Raw genomic sequence first — 15,375 nt, 5'->3', positions numbered from 1 at the left:
TCTCTATCTCTCTCTCACCCACACACAGACACACACACACACAAGTTCTCTATCTCTCTCTCACCCACACACAGACACACACACACACAAGTTCTCTATCTCTCTCTCACCCACACACAGACACACACACACACAAGTTCTCTATCTCTCTCTCACCCACACACAGACACACACACACACAAGTTCTCTATCTCTCTCTCACCCACACACAGACACACACACACACAAGTTCTCTATCTCTCTCTCACCCACACACAGACACACACACACACAAGTTCTCTATCTCTCTCTCACCCACACACAGACACACACACACACAAGTTCTCTATCTCTCTCTCACCCACACACAGACACACACACACACAAGTTCTCTATCTCTCTCTCACCCACACACAGACACACACACACACAAGTTCTCTATCTCTCTCTCACCCACACACAGACACACACACACACAAGTTCTCTATCTCTCTCTCACCCACACACAGACACACACACACACAAGTTCTCTATCTCTCTCTCACCCACACACAGACACACACACACACAAGTTCTCTATCTCTCTCTCACCCACACACAGACACAGACACACACAAGTTCTCTATCTCTCTCTCACCCACACACAGACACAGACACACACAAGTTCTCTATCTCTCTCTCACCCACACACAGACACAGACACACACAAGTTCTCTATCTCTCTCTCACCCACACACAGACACAGACACACACAAGTTCTCTATCTCTCTCTCACCCACACACAGACACAGACACACACAAGTTCTCTATCTCTCTCTCACCCACACACAGACACAGACACACACAAGTTCTCTATCTCTCTCTCACCCACACACAGACACAGACACACACAAGTTCTCTATCTCTCTCTCACCCACACACAGACACACACACACACAAGTTCTCTATCTCTCTCTCACCCACACACAGACACAGACACACACAAGTTCTCTATCTCTCTCTCACCCACACACAGACACAGACACACACAAGTTCTCTATCTCTCTCTCACCCACACACAGACACAGACACACACAAGTTCTCTATCTCTCTCTCACCCACACACAGACACAGACACACACAAGTTCTCTATCTCTCTCTCACCCACACACAGACACAGACACACACAAGTTCTCTATCTCTCTCTCACCCACACACAGACACAGACACACACAAGTTCTCTATCTCTCTCTCACCCACACACAGACACAGACACACACAAGTTCTCTATCTCTCTCTCACCCACACACAGACACAGACACACACAAGTTCTCTATCTCTCTCTCACCCACACACAGACACAGACACACACAAGTTCTCTATCTCTCTCTCACCCACACACAGACACAGACACACACAAGTTCTCTATCTCTCTCTCACCCACACACAGACACAGACACACACAAGTTCTCTATCTCTCTCTCACCCACACACAGACACAGACACACACAAGTTCTCTATCTCTCTCTCACCCACACACAGACACAGACACACACAAGTTCTCTATCTCTCTCTCACCCACACACAGACACAGACACACACAAGTTCTCTATCTCTCTCTCACCCACACACAGACACACACAAGTTCTCTATCTCTCTCTCACCCACACACAGACACACACAAGTTCTCTATCTCTCTCTCACCCACACACAGACACAGACACACACAAGTTCTCTATCTCTCTCTCACCCACACACAGACACAGACACACACAAGTTCTCTATCTCTCTCTCACCCACACACAGACACACACAAGTTCTCTATCTCTCTCTCACCCACACACAGACACACACACACACAAGTTCTCTCTCTCACCCACACACAGACACACACACACACAAGTTCTCTCTCTCACCCACACACAGACACACACACACACAAGTTCTCTATCTCTCTCTCACCCACACACAGACACACACACACACAAGTTCTCTATCTCTCTCTCACCCACACACAGACACAGACACACACAAGTTCTCTATCTCTCTCTCACCCACACACAGACACAGACACACACACAAGTTCTCTATCTCTCTCTCACCCACACACAGACACAGACACACACACAAGTTCTCTATCTCTCTCTCACCCACACACAGACACACACACACACAAGTTCTCTATCTCTCTCTCACCCACACACAGACACACACACACACAAGTTCTCTATCTCTCTCTCACCCACACACAGACACAGACACACACAAGTTCTCTATCTCTCTCTCACCCACACACAGACACAGACACACACAAGTTCTCTATCTCTCTCTCACCCACACACAGACACAGACACACACAAGTTCTCTATCTCTCTCTCACCCACACACAGACACACACAAGTTCTCTATCTCTCTCTCACCCACACACAGACACACACACACACAAGTTCTCTCTCTCACCCACACACAGACACACACACACACAAGTTCTCTCTCTCACCCACACACAGACACACACACACACAAGTTCTCTCTCTCACCCACACACAGACACACACACACACAAGTTCTCTATCTCTCTCTCACCCACACACAGACACACACACACACAAGTTCTCTATCTCTCTCTCACCCACACACAGACACACACACACACAAGTTCTCTATCTCTCTCTCACCCACACACAGACACACACACACACAAGTTCTCTATCTCTCTCTCACCCACACACAGACACACACACACAAGTTCTCTATCTCTCTCTCACCCACACACAGACACACACACACAAGTTCTCTATCTCTCTCTCACCCCTACACAGACACACACACACAAGTTCTCTATCTCTCTCTCACCCCTACACAGACACACACACACAAGTTCTCTATCTCTCTCTCACCCCTACACAGACACACACACACAAGTTCTCTATCTCTCTCTCACCCCTACACAGACACACACACACAAGTTCTCTATCTCTCTCTCACCCCTACACAGACACACACACACAAGTTCTCTATCTCTCTCTCACCCCTACACAGACACACACACACAAGTTCTCTATCTCTCTCTCACCCCTACACAGACACACACACACAAGTTCTCTATCTCTCTCTCACCCACACACAGACACACACACACAAGTTCTCTATCTCTCTCTCACCCCTACACAGACACACACACACAAGTTCTCTATCTCTCTCTCACCCCTACACAGACACACACACACAAGTTCTCTATCTCTCTCTCACCCCTACACAGACACACACACACAAGTTCTCTATCTCTCTCTCACCCCTACACAGACACACACACAAGTTCTCTATCTCTCTCTCACCCCTACACAGACACACACACAAGTTCTCTATCTCTCTCTCACCCCTACACAGACACACACACAAGTTCTCTATCTCTCTCTCACCCCTACACAGACACACACACAAGTTCTCTATCTCTCTCTCACCCCTACACAGACACACACACAAGTTCTCTATCTCTCTCTCACACACACAGACACACACACAAGTTCTCTCTCTCTCTCTCACACACACAGACACACACACAAGTTCTCTCTCTCTCTCTCTCACACACACACAGACACACACACAAGTTCTCTCTCTCTCTCACACACACACAGACACACACACAAGTTCTCTCTCTCTCTCACACACACACAGACACACACACAGACACACACAAGTTCTCTCTCTCTCTCACACACACACAGACACACACACAGACACACACAAGTTCTCTATCTCTCTCTCACCCCTACACAGACACACACACAAGTTCTCTATCTCTCTCTCACACACACAGACAGACACACATACACACAAATGTCTCTCTCGCAAAAACAAACAAAAGTTTTCTCTCTCTCACACACACACAAACACAGAAAGAAAGTTCTCGTTCTCTCCCTCATACACATAAATAAACACAAACAAGTTCTATCTGCTTTTCTCTCTCTCTTTCTCTCTCTCACTCATGCACACAAACACACAAGGTCTCTTTCTCTCTCTCACACATGCATAAAAACACACACAAGTTCTTTCTCTCTCGATTTCTCTCTCTCTCCGTCTCAAATATATACACAAATACACACAAGGTCTCTTTCTCTCTCGCACACACACACACACACACAGTGTCCAAAATTAACTTTTTGGACTATCTGCCAATGGCTGGTAAAGTGAAAAAATTTACTGAGCAAAATATTTTTCAACCGGCCATAAAACTGCATAAGATACAATGTCATTAAAAACTATGTCATTACTAATTACCCATCGACTGTCTGTTGTGTTGAGCTATAGTGACGGTGGACAGTGGGGGTCAGTCAAAGAATTGTGAAACGTAGTCAATTAACTTATGTGTTGTAGTGATCACAGCGTCATTTACACTGGGGACACATCCCCACCACTTTTTATCACCACCCATTTCATCCCCACCACTTTCTGAAGGCCTTTAGTTCAACTTAATCATGAATAAAATGACATTGGTCCATATCATGTCATTAAGAGAGAGAGCCAACATGCTTACTGATCAGTAAATCTAAACCCAAACACTTACGTTACTGCTGTGCACTCTTTTATGTATGACACATATGTGTTCTTAAAACACACTTATTCAGAAGTAGTTTTTATTAATTACCAATTAAAAGAAAAGATACAAAGGTTGATTCCTTTGGTTGCCATGAAGTGTATTTGATTTTTCTCAGACTCTGTAAATGTGATTTTGAAATGTCAGTGTCTTCCGATGGCGTTTTCTTCAATAAGTGTTTCATAACAAGAAGCTCGCAATGCAGTTACATTGTCCACAGAATTCAACATTACTTGTGTCTAATGTGCTGAAACATGGCTTGGAGTAGTGATATCTGTAGGTCTAACACAGTCTCAGTATTGGGAAAACATGCATAGGTGGAGTGTTTGACAGACATAGTCTAACTTAGACATGTCGGTTATGTGGCTTCATAAACCTGTTATTGTTTTACATGACAGTGACTTTCTAAACACTAGAATAAAAGACACAAACGTGTCTACCTTACCATGATGTATTATGTCATCCATGTAAGCAGGTTAATGTTAGAGCATCGTGACACACATAAAAAACACAAGCAGCTTTTAAAGGCCATCCTTAAAGTGATGGCGTTTACATCTATGGGCAGTATATGACCCACCGAAAAAAGGTCACGTCAAACCCATCACTGTCCCCAGAACTTTTCAAATCAAACTGACGCCCATGGTAGTGATGAAAGTTTGTAGTGAAATAGGTCTATTTCAGCAACCCGCCAATGGCAACTGACCTCATTCATTTTATTCTCCAACAAAGATTTTTACTCACATTTGGCAAGTGGTGGGTGTTAATTTTAGACCCTGAACACACACAAGGTCTCTTTCTCTCTCTCACACACACACACAACACAAACACACACAAGTTCTCTCTCTCTCTCTCTCACACACACAACATAAACACACATTCTCTCTCTCTCTCATACACACACACAACACAAACGTTCTCTCTCACACACATTTGCACAAAAGTTCTTGTATTTTTATGTGTGGGTATGGGAGAGTGTGTGTGTGTACAGAAACACTTCAATATACAAACTCATTCTCTTGTACTCATCTACATAAAAAAGAACACACACTCTCTTTGTCACACACACACACAGGCAGATATAATCTCTCTTCTGTACGCAAACACACACTTTTCTAACGAGTCAAGAGTGTAGTTTTGAAATTTTTTTTAAAAATGACTGATGGTTTCATGGCAACACAAACACTTCATCTGAGAAATAAATGGAACAGTTATGGAAACGAAAGCAATGTCATATTTGGGACAGTCAGTTTTCACTTTGGGAGAGTTGAGATAAAGTTTCAGGACAGTTCTAGGATGTTTCTGAAAAAAGTTCCCTGCATAAAACATCAACTCAGACAAAACATATAAATATTGTATTTTCAATAACTGACTAATACTGACCTCAGTATCTCCAGTTTACAGTGTGGATTCTCCAGTTCCACACAGAGCATCTTCACTCCTGAATCCTGAAGATCATTGTTACTCAGGTCCAGTTCTCTCAGGGGACAGTTTACTGACTGTAGAACTGAGGCTACAGCTTCACAGGACTGTTCAGTGAGTTTACAACCAGCAAGTCTGGACAGAGAGAGAGAGAGAGAGATGACACATATAATTACATATTCACAGCCATATTCACATATTCATATATATTCAACTAGGTGACAGTAGTCAACCAAAATGACATAATAGTAACACAGTAAGACTAGTTTTAAAATAGTCACCATCAGATCCAAGATCCAACCATGTTCCAGTAAAAACACCAAAGAAACCCATTTTTACGAGTATATCAAATTGACCTGCAACTGAAGTAAATCGACGCTCAGTCTTTTTAGCCATATATGCTTAGGAGGTATTAGGAATCTGACTGATGCACTGACTCTAAGTCGCTTTGGCTAAAAGCGTCTGCTAAATGCTAAATTGTAAATTGAAGTATAAATGTGAATTACTGCAGATTAACATTTGCTCCGAACAAAATAACCTGCCCCCTTCACTTTTTCTCTCAATATACTGTCTTCCATCGCATACCGCTAGACCCCTGCTTTACACTACCAAGTTTCCACTGCTTTTTCAAAGCCGTACTTCCTTATTTTACCAACAAGTTCAGTTGTCCGCTTATTTAAAAATCTTTACTGAGTTAATGACTAATATAGATAGAACAGGCTACCGAATCTGCTGGTGAAAAGTTGATTTCAGTCGGAGATTTCTCCGGACTCCGGCTGACAGTGGAAACGCTGTGTCTGGAGAGAGAATCCGCTCACATGCTACAGCTAACGTGTCAGAGGCTAATTACAAAACCGTCTGAACACACGTCTAAAGGGATAAAGTCACTAATATAAAAATACATTTTTATGTTGCTTGAGGGAACAAAACTGACTCTGAATGTTAATGAACAGTGAATCAGATGCTGCTGTCATTTCTTACAAACTGGACTCTTTCCCCTTCTCCAGTTTTTACCTCAGTTGGCGGGTTTGAGAAATGAGTCTCTCGGGTTTTCTATTGACTGTCAGGTTTGGGATGAAAATCCCCTCACATGCTATAGTTAACGTGTCAGAGACTGATTACAAAATCGTTTGAGCGCAAATAAAGACGGCTAGTCGAAATATTTATCTGATTATCTCTTCATTAAAATACACAGAAAGAATCCATACATTATGTGGATAGAAGACAGAGAAAGTGGACTGTACTGTTTTAATTTCTAGTCTTACATCTTAGATGTGGAATGAAAATCCTCTCACATGCTATAGCCAACATGTGTCTCATACAAATTAGAAAACCGTTTGAACAGACATCTAAACGGATAATTGAAATATTTCTCTGATTAATAATACATTAATTTTTTACAAAAGACATACTTACATTGTGTTTTAACGTATGTGGGACGAAGAGAGTGGACTGGATTGCAGTTATTTCGAACCTTTTCTGACACTTACGGTTACTTAAACATTTACCTCAGAAACTCTCCGTGCACGCTGGCTGTTTTGGCGGACTTCACAAATTAGTCTCTCGATTTGCGATTGGCTGTTAGGTTGCCAAGCGATGACAGCAAAGAAACCTTTTTTTTGTTTTGTTTTGTTTTTTTGCTCATTTGTATATGTCTGGTCTGATAATATTATTCTTTTCATTGATATAATCACGGTTTGGTTGCGCATCAAATGACTATGATCCTTTATCTGCTTCGTCATATGTGATCAGAATATTACAATGCCGTCTAAATCTTCAAAATGTCATACGAGTCCGGCAAAAAGTATTATGAGGTTACCTGCTGCCCCTGTACAGTATAACGGTTAAATATGAACAAGTAAAATGTAAACTAGTTGTGGAATACAGTTCTATCCTGTGATGTCTTCTGTCTCACACTGGGACACAGCACAGCAAGATTTCAGCATAGAAATCAGCAAAACAAGAGATCATTTTAATCCAGACAACAGGACAAGACATGCAATAAAAGGCATGAAAACTGATAAGTTTAGGTGAATTAATTCAGCGAGAGATCTAACACACAGGTAAATCCAGAGTAAAGTAATGACACAAAACATTTTAGTAAAAATATCTTCCCTCACTAATACTGACCTCAGTATCTCCAGTTTACAGTGTGGATTCCTCAATCCAACACAGAGCATCTTCACTCCTGAATCCTGAAGGTCATTGTTATTCAGGTCCAGTTCTTTCAGGGGACAGTTTACTGACTGTAGAACTGAGGCTACAGCTTCACAGGACTGTTCAGTGAGTTTACAACCAGCAAGTCTGGAGAGAGAGAGAGAGAGAGAGAGAGTTACAGTCACAAAAGCTTAAAATGTATTTAAATTTCCTACATTAGTCTTCACTGATAGACTATGATTTTGATCTTGTTCACAAAGTCAGTGCCAGCCTGTCAGCTACAAACTGTTGTAAAGCTGATAAAATATGTCTTTGTCAACACTGAAATGAAACACTGACCACGAAAACCACTGCTTTGACAAACACCCTGCTTTGATAAACAAGTTTTCTTTACTATTTCCAAACACTTAATAAATGTAAATATGTGTGAAGCTGTAATGGCTTTAAATAAATGTAAATATTTGCACCTAAATAGTTCAAATTCAAGTTCAAGTTTATTTCAAGCCCAGTATCACTGTTTACAGTCTCAGAGGGCTTTACATGCCCACAGGTTTACAGTAAACAAAGCAGGATGGCATCCCCTGACTTAATCCTCACAATGGGCAAGAAAAAACTCCCCCCATAAACCCAGATGATATAGGGAAAAATGGGAGAAATCTTGAGAAGGACCACAGAGAGAGGAGACCCCTTCATGGCCAGGCAGGTGTGCAATAGGTGCTGACCCAGTGGGCAAATTGCAAACAACACAGAAATAATGAAAAATGAAAAGACACTAGTAGACAGAAATAAAGAATAACAAATAATAAAGCACTCCACTGCTACGGTCTCGAATGACTTCCGACCAGTTGCACTCACGCCCATCATTGCAAGGTGCTTTGAGAGACTGGTTCTGACTCATCTCAAATCCTGTCTGCCCTCTACTTTGGATCCCCTCCAGTTCGTCTACAGCAACAACAGGTCAGCAGAGGACGCCGTCTCCATGGCACTCCATTCTGCCCTGACCCACCTAGACAGTTCCAACTCCTATGTCAGAATGCTGTTCATTGACTTCAGCTCAGCATTCAACACGGTGATTCCCTCCAAGCTGATCTCCAAGCTTAGCCAGCTTGGTATTAGCACATCCCTTTGCAACTGGACTCTGGACTTTCTGACTAACAGACCCCAGTCTGTTAAGTTAGATTACCTCTCCTCTTCCACTCTCACCCTGAACACCGGCGTGCCACAAGGCTGTGTGCTGAGCCCTCTCCTGTACTCCCTCTTCACCTACGACTGCGTCCCTGTGCATGGTTCCAACACCATAATCAAGTTCGCAGACGACACCACGGTGGTAGGCCTGATCAGAGAGGACGACGAGATGGCCTACAGGGACGAGGTCGAGCACCTGGCTGCGTGGTGCGCAGACAACAACCTGGCCCTTAACACTCAGAAGACCAAGGAAATCATTGTGGACTTCAATCGTGCCAGGAAGCAAAGCACACGCCCCCATTTACATCAACGGAGCTGTAGTGGAGCGTGTAACCTAGCTTCAAACTCCTGGGCGTCCACATCTCTGACAATCTCACCTGGTCCCTGAACTCCATCCTCATCAAAATGGCACAACAGCGGCTTTACTTCCTGCGGAGCCTTAAGGAAGCTCATCTGTGTTCCAGGATACTGGTGGGCTTTTACAGCTGTACTATTGAGAGCATACTCACCAACTGCATCTCAGTGTGGTATAGCAATTGCTCCGCAGCAGACCGTAAAGCACTCCAGCGGGTGGTGAAAACTGCCCAACGGATCACCGGCACCAAACTGCCCACCATCGAGAACATTTACACCAAACGCTGCCTGGGTCGGGCGAAAAGCATCATCAAGGATGCATCCCACCCTCACCACGGACTCTTTACCCTCCTCCCATCTGGCAAGCGTTACAAGAGCCTCCGCTCCCGCACCAGCCGGCTCAGGAAGAGATTCTTCCATGAGGCTGTGACACTGCTAAACTCCACACCACAGCGCTAAGCTTTATTTGCACTCATTACTGCACTATCTGTACTTTATGCACTGTTCTGTCCTACATGTACTGTTTTCTGCTCCTTTTGCACTGGCTTTTCCGCTTATGCTGTTCAGAGTTCCCTATTTAAAACATAAACATACTGTATATATTTGTCTATTATGTCTATTCAGCCAATACATATACACTCCTCTGTCTACTCTGTCAGCTTCACCTCTGTGTATAACATTATTAATATATATACATGTGCATATCTGTATATTTGCTCACCATTGTCTTAAATGCTGTATATACTGTATCATCACTGTCTATAATGCTGTATATACTGTATCACCACTGTCTATAATGCTGTATATACTGTATCATCACTATCTATAATGCTGTATATACTGTATCATCACTGTCTATAACGCTGTATATACTGTATCTCCACTGTTTATAATGCTATATATACTGTAAGATACAATATCACTACTGCAGTACTCACTACCTGCACTTACCTGTAAATAATACTATGCTTTTGCACATCTGGTTAGATGGTACTGCATTCCATTGGCTTTGTACCTTTACTCTGCACAATGACAATAAAGCTGAATCTAATCTAATCTAATCTAACCTAATTTTCCTTTCAGATAATGCAATTATAAGACTGCTACTTTACAAATGTGTGAAACAAAAAACTCACAGAGCTTTTCTGCAGCACCTCACAGCTGGGACCAGTCTCCTACGACCCTCATCTGATGTGTTGTATTTCTTCAGGTCAAATTCATCCAGCACCTCCTCTGACATCAGAAACATGTAGGCCAGTGCTGTGCAGTGTGCAAGTGAGAGTTTGGTTCTGTAATTTTCAGACTTGACAAAAGCTTGAATTTCTTTGTGGAGAGAGCGATCATTCATTTCAGTCAAGCAGTGCAGTAGATTGATCCATCTCTCAGGTGGGACACCATCTTTATTTAATTCTTTGATGTAACGACTTATTTTCTTGATGCTCTTCTGGTTGTTCTGTGTGTGTGTCAGCAGGCCTTGTAGGAGTTTCTGGTTGGACTCCAGTGAGATGCCATGAAGGAAGCGGACAAACAGATCGAGATGTCCATCCTTACTCTCCAAAGATTTATCCACAGCTCCCTTCAGTAACACAGCCAGCGGATCATTATCTACCCATTGTTTGGGCAGAAAAGGACTGAGTGCCTTCATGAATGTGTTGTCTGACGCATTGATCTCTATTGGCATAAAATACTGCAGTTCCTCCATGTTCTTGTTTACATAGCAGTTAAACACATAGAGAGCAGCAAAGAACTCTTGAACACTCAGATGCACAAAGCAGTAGACCTTCTTCTGACGAAGCACAGCTTCCTCCTTAAAGATCTCAGTACATATCCCAGAGCACACTGTGGCCTCACTCACATCAATGCCACATTCTCTCAGATCCTCATCATAAAACATGATATTGCCCCTCAGCAACTGATTAAAAGACAGTTTAGCAAGTTTCAGAAAGATGTCCCTGCTTGATTCCAGAAGATTCACTGAGTCTGTTTCAACTTGCTCTCCATATTTTTGATTCTTCATTGTAGTCTGAATGAGCAGGAAGTGTGTGTACATCTCAGTCAGAGTCTTAGGGATCTCTTTTACATTGTCTTGACACAGCATTTCCTGAAGCACAGTGGCTGAAATCCAACAGAACACTGGGATGTGACACATGATGTGGAGACTCACTGATGTCTTGATGTGTGAGATGATTCTGTTGGATTGACTCTCATCACTGATTCTTTTTCTGAAATATTCTTCTTTCTGTGAATCATTGAATCCTTGGACCTCTGTCACACGACTGATGAACTGAGAGGGGATCTGATTGGCTGCTGCTGGTCTGGAGGTTATCCAGATGAGTGCAGAAGGAAGAAGATTTCCTTTGATGAGGTTTGATATCAGTTTGTTCACTGCTGATGGTGTGGTCACATCACACATCATCTCAGAAAAATCCAACTGAAGTCGACTCTCGTCAAAACCATCAAAGATGAACAGCATTTTACAGTCATTATATTTCTTTAGATCCAAGTCTTTCAGCTCTGGGTGAAACTCCAGCAGTAGTCCATGAAGACTGAACTGATCATCTTTAACCAAGTTTAGCTCTCGAAAAGGAAGAACCATCAAAAAATCAGTGTCCTGATTGGTCCTTCCTTCTGCCCAGTCCAGAATGAACTTCTGCACAGAAACTGTTTTTCCAATTCCAGCGATGCCCTTGGTGAGTACAGTTCTGATTTGTGGCTTTTGTCTGTCCCCTCCAGGTTCCTGACTACACAAGGTTTCTTTGTCCTCTTTAGTTCTGTTGGTTGACAAGGGTTTGAAGATGTCATTGCAGCTGATTGGTCTGTCTTGAGAATCCCGTGTCCTGGATGCTGTTTCAATCTGTAAAACCTCATGTTTCTCATTCACTCCTTCACTCTCTCCCTCTATGATGTAGAGCTCTGTGTAAATGCTGTTGAGGAGGGTTTGGTTTTCTTTCAGTGCAACACCTTCATATAAGAACTCATACTTGTTTTTCAGGGTGGTTTTATGACCCTCAGTGATTCTCAGCAGGACATCATCTGACTCAGACATGGACGTGTTGTGTTGGACATTTTGGAAACACCCAGACTGGTCCTCAGTTAGGTCTGACCTGACACTGCAGAGAGAGAGAGAGAGAGAGAGAGAGAGAGAGAGAGAGAGAGAGAGAGAGAGAGAGAGAGAGAGGAAGAGAGAGAAAGAGAGGTGTTAAAAAAAGAATCTCTCAGAACCTGCTCACACAGGCCACACCTGGACTGATCCTGGATCAGATCTGAGTTCCCATGTATGACTGATACTTTCTTTCGGAGACATATGACTCCATCAAGGCTGGCAGGCTGAACCCTTCTCATCAGCCTTGTAGTTGAGTTTAGGACTCATATACAGTTGGGATAGTGATGAAGTGTAACAATAATGATTGACAGCTGATGAAAAATTCCCACTACACAGTGTTTAATCATTCAGAGAATGGAGCTGATTGAACAGAGGGGAATGGGAGAGTTTCACTAATGGAAACTAAACAGGACAAAAAAAACCTATTTGTACATGTCTCTGTTTTCATTTCTAACTGATATCAGACAATATGATATTTATAAAGGAAACTAATGAGACTATTAATAATGGATATATGTGAGTGGTTATGAATAGTTGGGCTGATCAGACAGGACTCCCTCCCTTTGACTTTCTTTAAACATGACTAATGTACCGTCACTTTACACTCTGTCTGTTTTTAACTGATACATTTAAACTAAACTGTGTTGTGTTTAATTCTCTATTGGTCACTTTAGTCTGTTTTTAACTGAAACATTTAAACTAAACTGTGTTGTGTTTGATGATGGATGATGAGGCAGTTTTTACAGGGAGAGAAACTGTACTGCAGTGCTGTGTGTGTATTGTGTCTTCCAGTATTACCACACGCCAGCACAACCCTACACACCAGTTTATCAGTCTTTCCCAGTACTGACTGATACTGGTCTTTACTCTGCTGTCCTGTTATGTGAGCTTTGTCTCCTCTGTGAGTGGAGTCAATCACACATTTATATTTTCTCATGTTTTTATGGAAACTAAAGTCACACAATCCTTTAGTGAATCTGACCCTCAGTGTCTTACTGAGTCAGTTCTGTTACATTTCTGGAGGAGACTCACTGTGACTCAGAGGGGACTGGTTCTCTGCTGAAGACTGGAGGTTTATCCATGGATCTGTCACTCTTCATAGACACACAGCTGGGTACTGGAGATCCTGGTCTCTGTGACTGAGGTCTGGGAGAACTGAGCAGGTAAGTCAGTGTATAATATACAGCATATCATATGTCATAAACACTGGCCAATGTGACAGAGTGACAATAAGGAATCATCTGCTGAAAAATCATCTGAAAAATTATTTAAGAGTTTACAGGTAAAGTGACTGAATCAGTATGTGATGTTTCCTGTTGTTTGGTAAACACTTCATGTATTCATATCAATGTTTGTTTTCATAACAGCCAAGAACCACAACATATAAGCAACATTTTGTTTGTGTTTTAGTTCACTCTCTTTGATTCAAAGTATCTGAATGAAAATATCCACACATCTCACTGTAACCTGTGCAATCTCTCTTTAGCTGTGTTTATACACACTTACATTATTCATATAAATATTTTATATAAAGTCTTAGTATCAGTTTATATCATACATATAGTTAATACATTATAAATACAGTCACTCACTGTGACTCAGAGGGGACTGGTTCTCCACTGAATTTTGGAGGACAATCAGTGGATCTGTCACTCTTCATAGACACACAGCTGGGTATTGGAGATCCTGGTCTCTGTGTCCTGTAGTCAACAGGATTCTCCTCCTCACACTGTCCAGACTGACTCATTCTACAGACAGTGTTCTTCTCCTCTCTGTCCCCACAGTCAATCCTTTTAGTTTCCTCCATTCTCACAATGACCAGTGAGACTTGTTCAGGTCTGTGGACACAGAGAAAATACACTTAAACCTGGAGAAATTCCAAATGAAATTCATGCCTGTCTAACACAGACATACTGTACATGCATATGTTTTCATTTCATTCTGATTCAGTTAAAAAAAAGTCACGATTGATTATCACTGAGCATCACTAACCCTTTCCTCCAGAGGTGAGTGACCTTTGACATGGTCAGTCATTATTGTAATTTACTCTGGATGAAGACTGCCATTTTTGGGCCTTCTGAGTCTTTTCAGTCTGTCAGTCTGACATGTCTGAGGATTATGTCTGTAGGTCATTTATATCAGACCACAGCAGTGACAACTATCACACACCATGTACAGTGATTATGTCTCATACACTATGTACAGTGATTATGTCTCACACACCATGAACAGTGATTATGTCTCACACACCATGAACAGTGATTATGTCTCACACACTATGTACAGTGATTATGTCTCACACACCATGAACAGTGATTATGTCTCATACACCATGTATAGATATGTTCTCTTTTTATTATGATTCAACTGGAAAAAACATCATTGATCATAGCTGAGCAATTAATTGATTTCAAATTGAAATCACGATTTGAAACAGTGCGTTAGTAAATTGCAAAGACTGCAATTTAGGATATGTGTTATGCAGTGCGTCTGACCCAGGATTTAAACTGTCGTGTCAATGTTTTTACAAATTCATGCCATCCTCCTTGTGTGACAGTCACGCAGTGAAAACACCTGTGACCATGGTCCTCTACAATAGTTG

At 42.2% G+C, this 15,375-nt stretch overlaps 1 protein-coding gene across 1 annotated transcript; it reads right to left on the bottom strand.

The window, feature by feature from the left end:
- Positions 1-10,802: 10,802 nt before the first annotated feature.
- On the bottom strand, positions 10,803-12,683 carry LOC115817612 (NLR family CARD domain-containing protein 3-like; the record flags this gene model as incomplete). Its single annotated transcript, XM_030780942.1, has 1 exon — positions 10,803-12,683. A coding segment is annotated over one exon (1,881 nt), but the record flags the coding sequence as incomplete, so codon positions are not given.
- Between the last annotated feature and the right edge of the window lie 2,692 nt (positions 12,684-15,375).

This window comes from Chanos chanos, chromosome 7 (genome assembly GCF_902362185.1).
Source record: "Chanos chanos chromosome 7, fChaCha1.1, whole genome shotgun sequence".
Lineage (NCBI taxonomy): Eukaryota > Metazoa > Chordata > Actinopteri > Gonorynchiformes > Chanidae > Chanos > Chanos chanos.
Note: the sequence above shows the minus strand (reverse complement) of the source record. Positions and strands in the feature narration are given on the sequence as shown.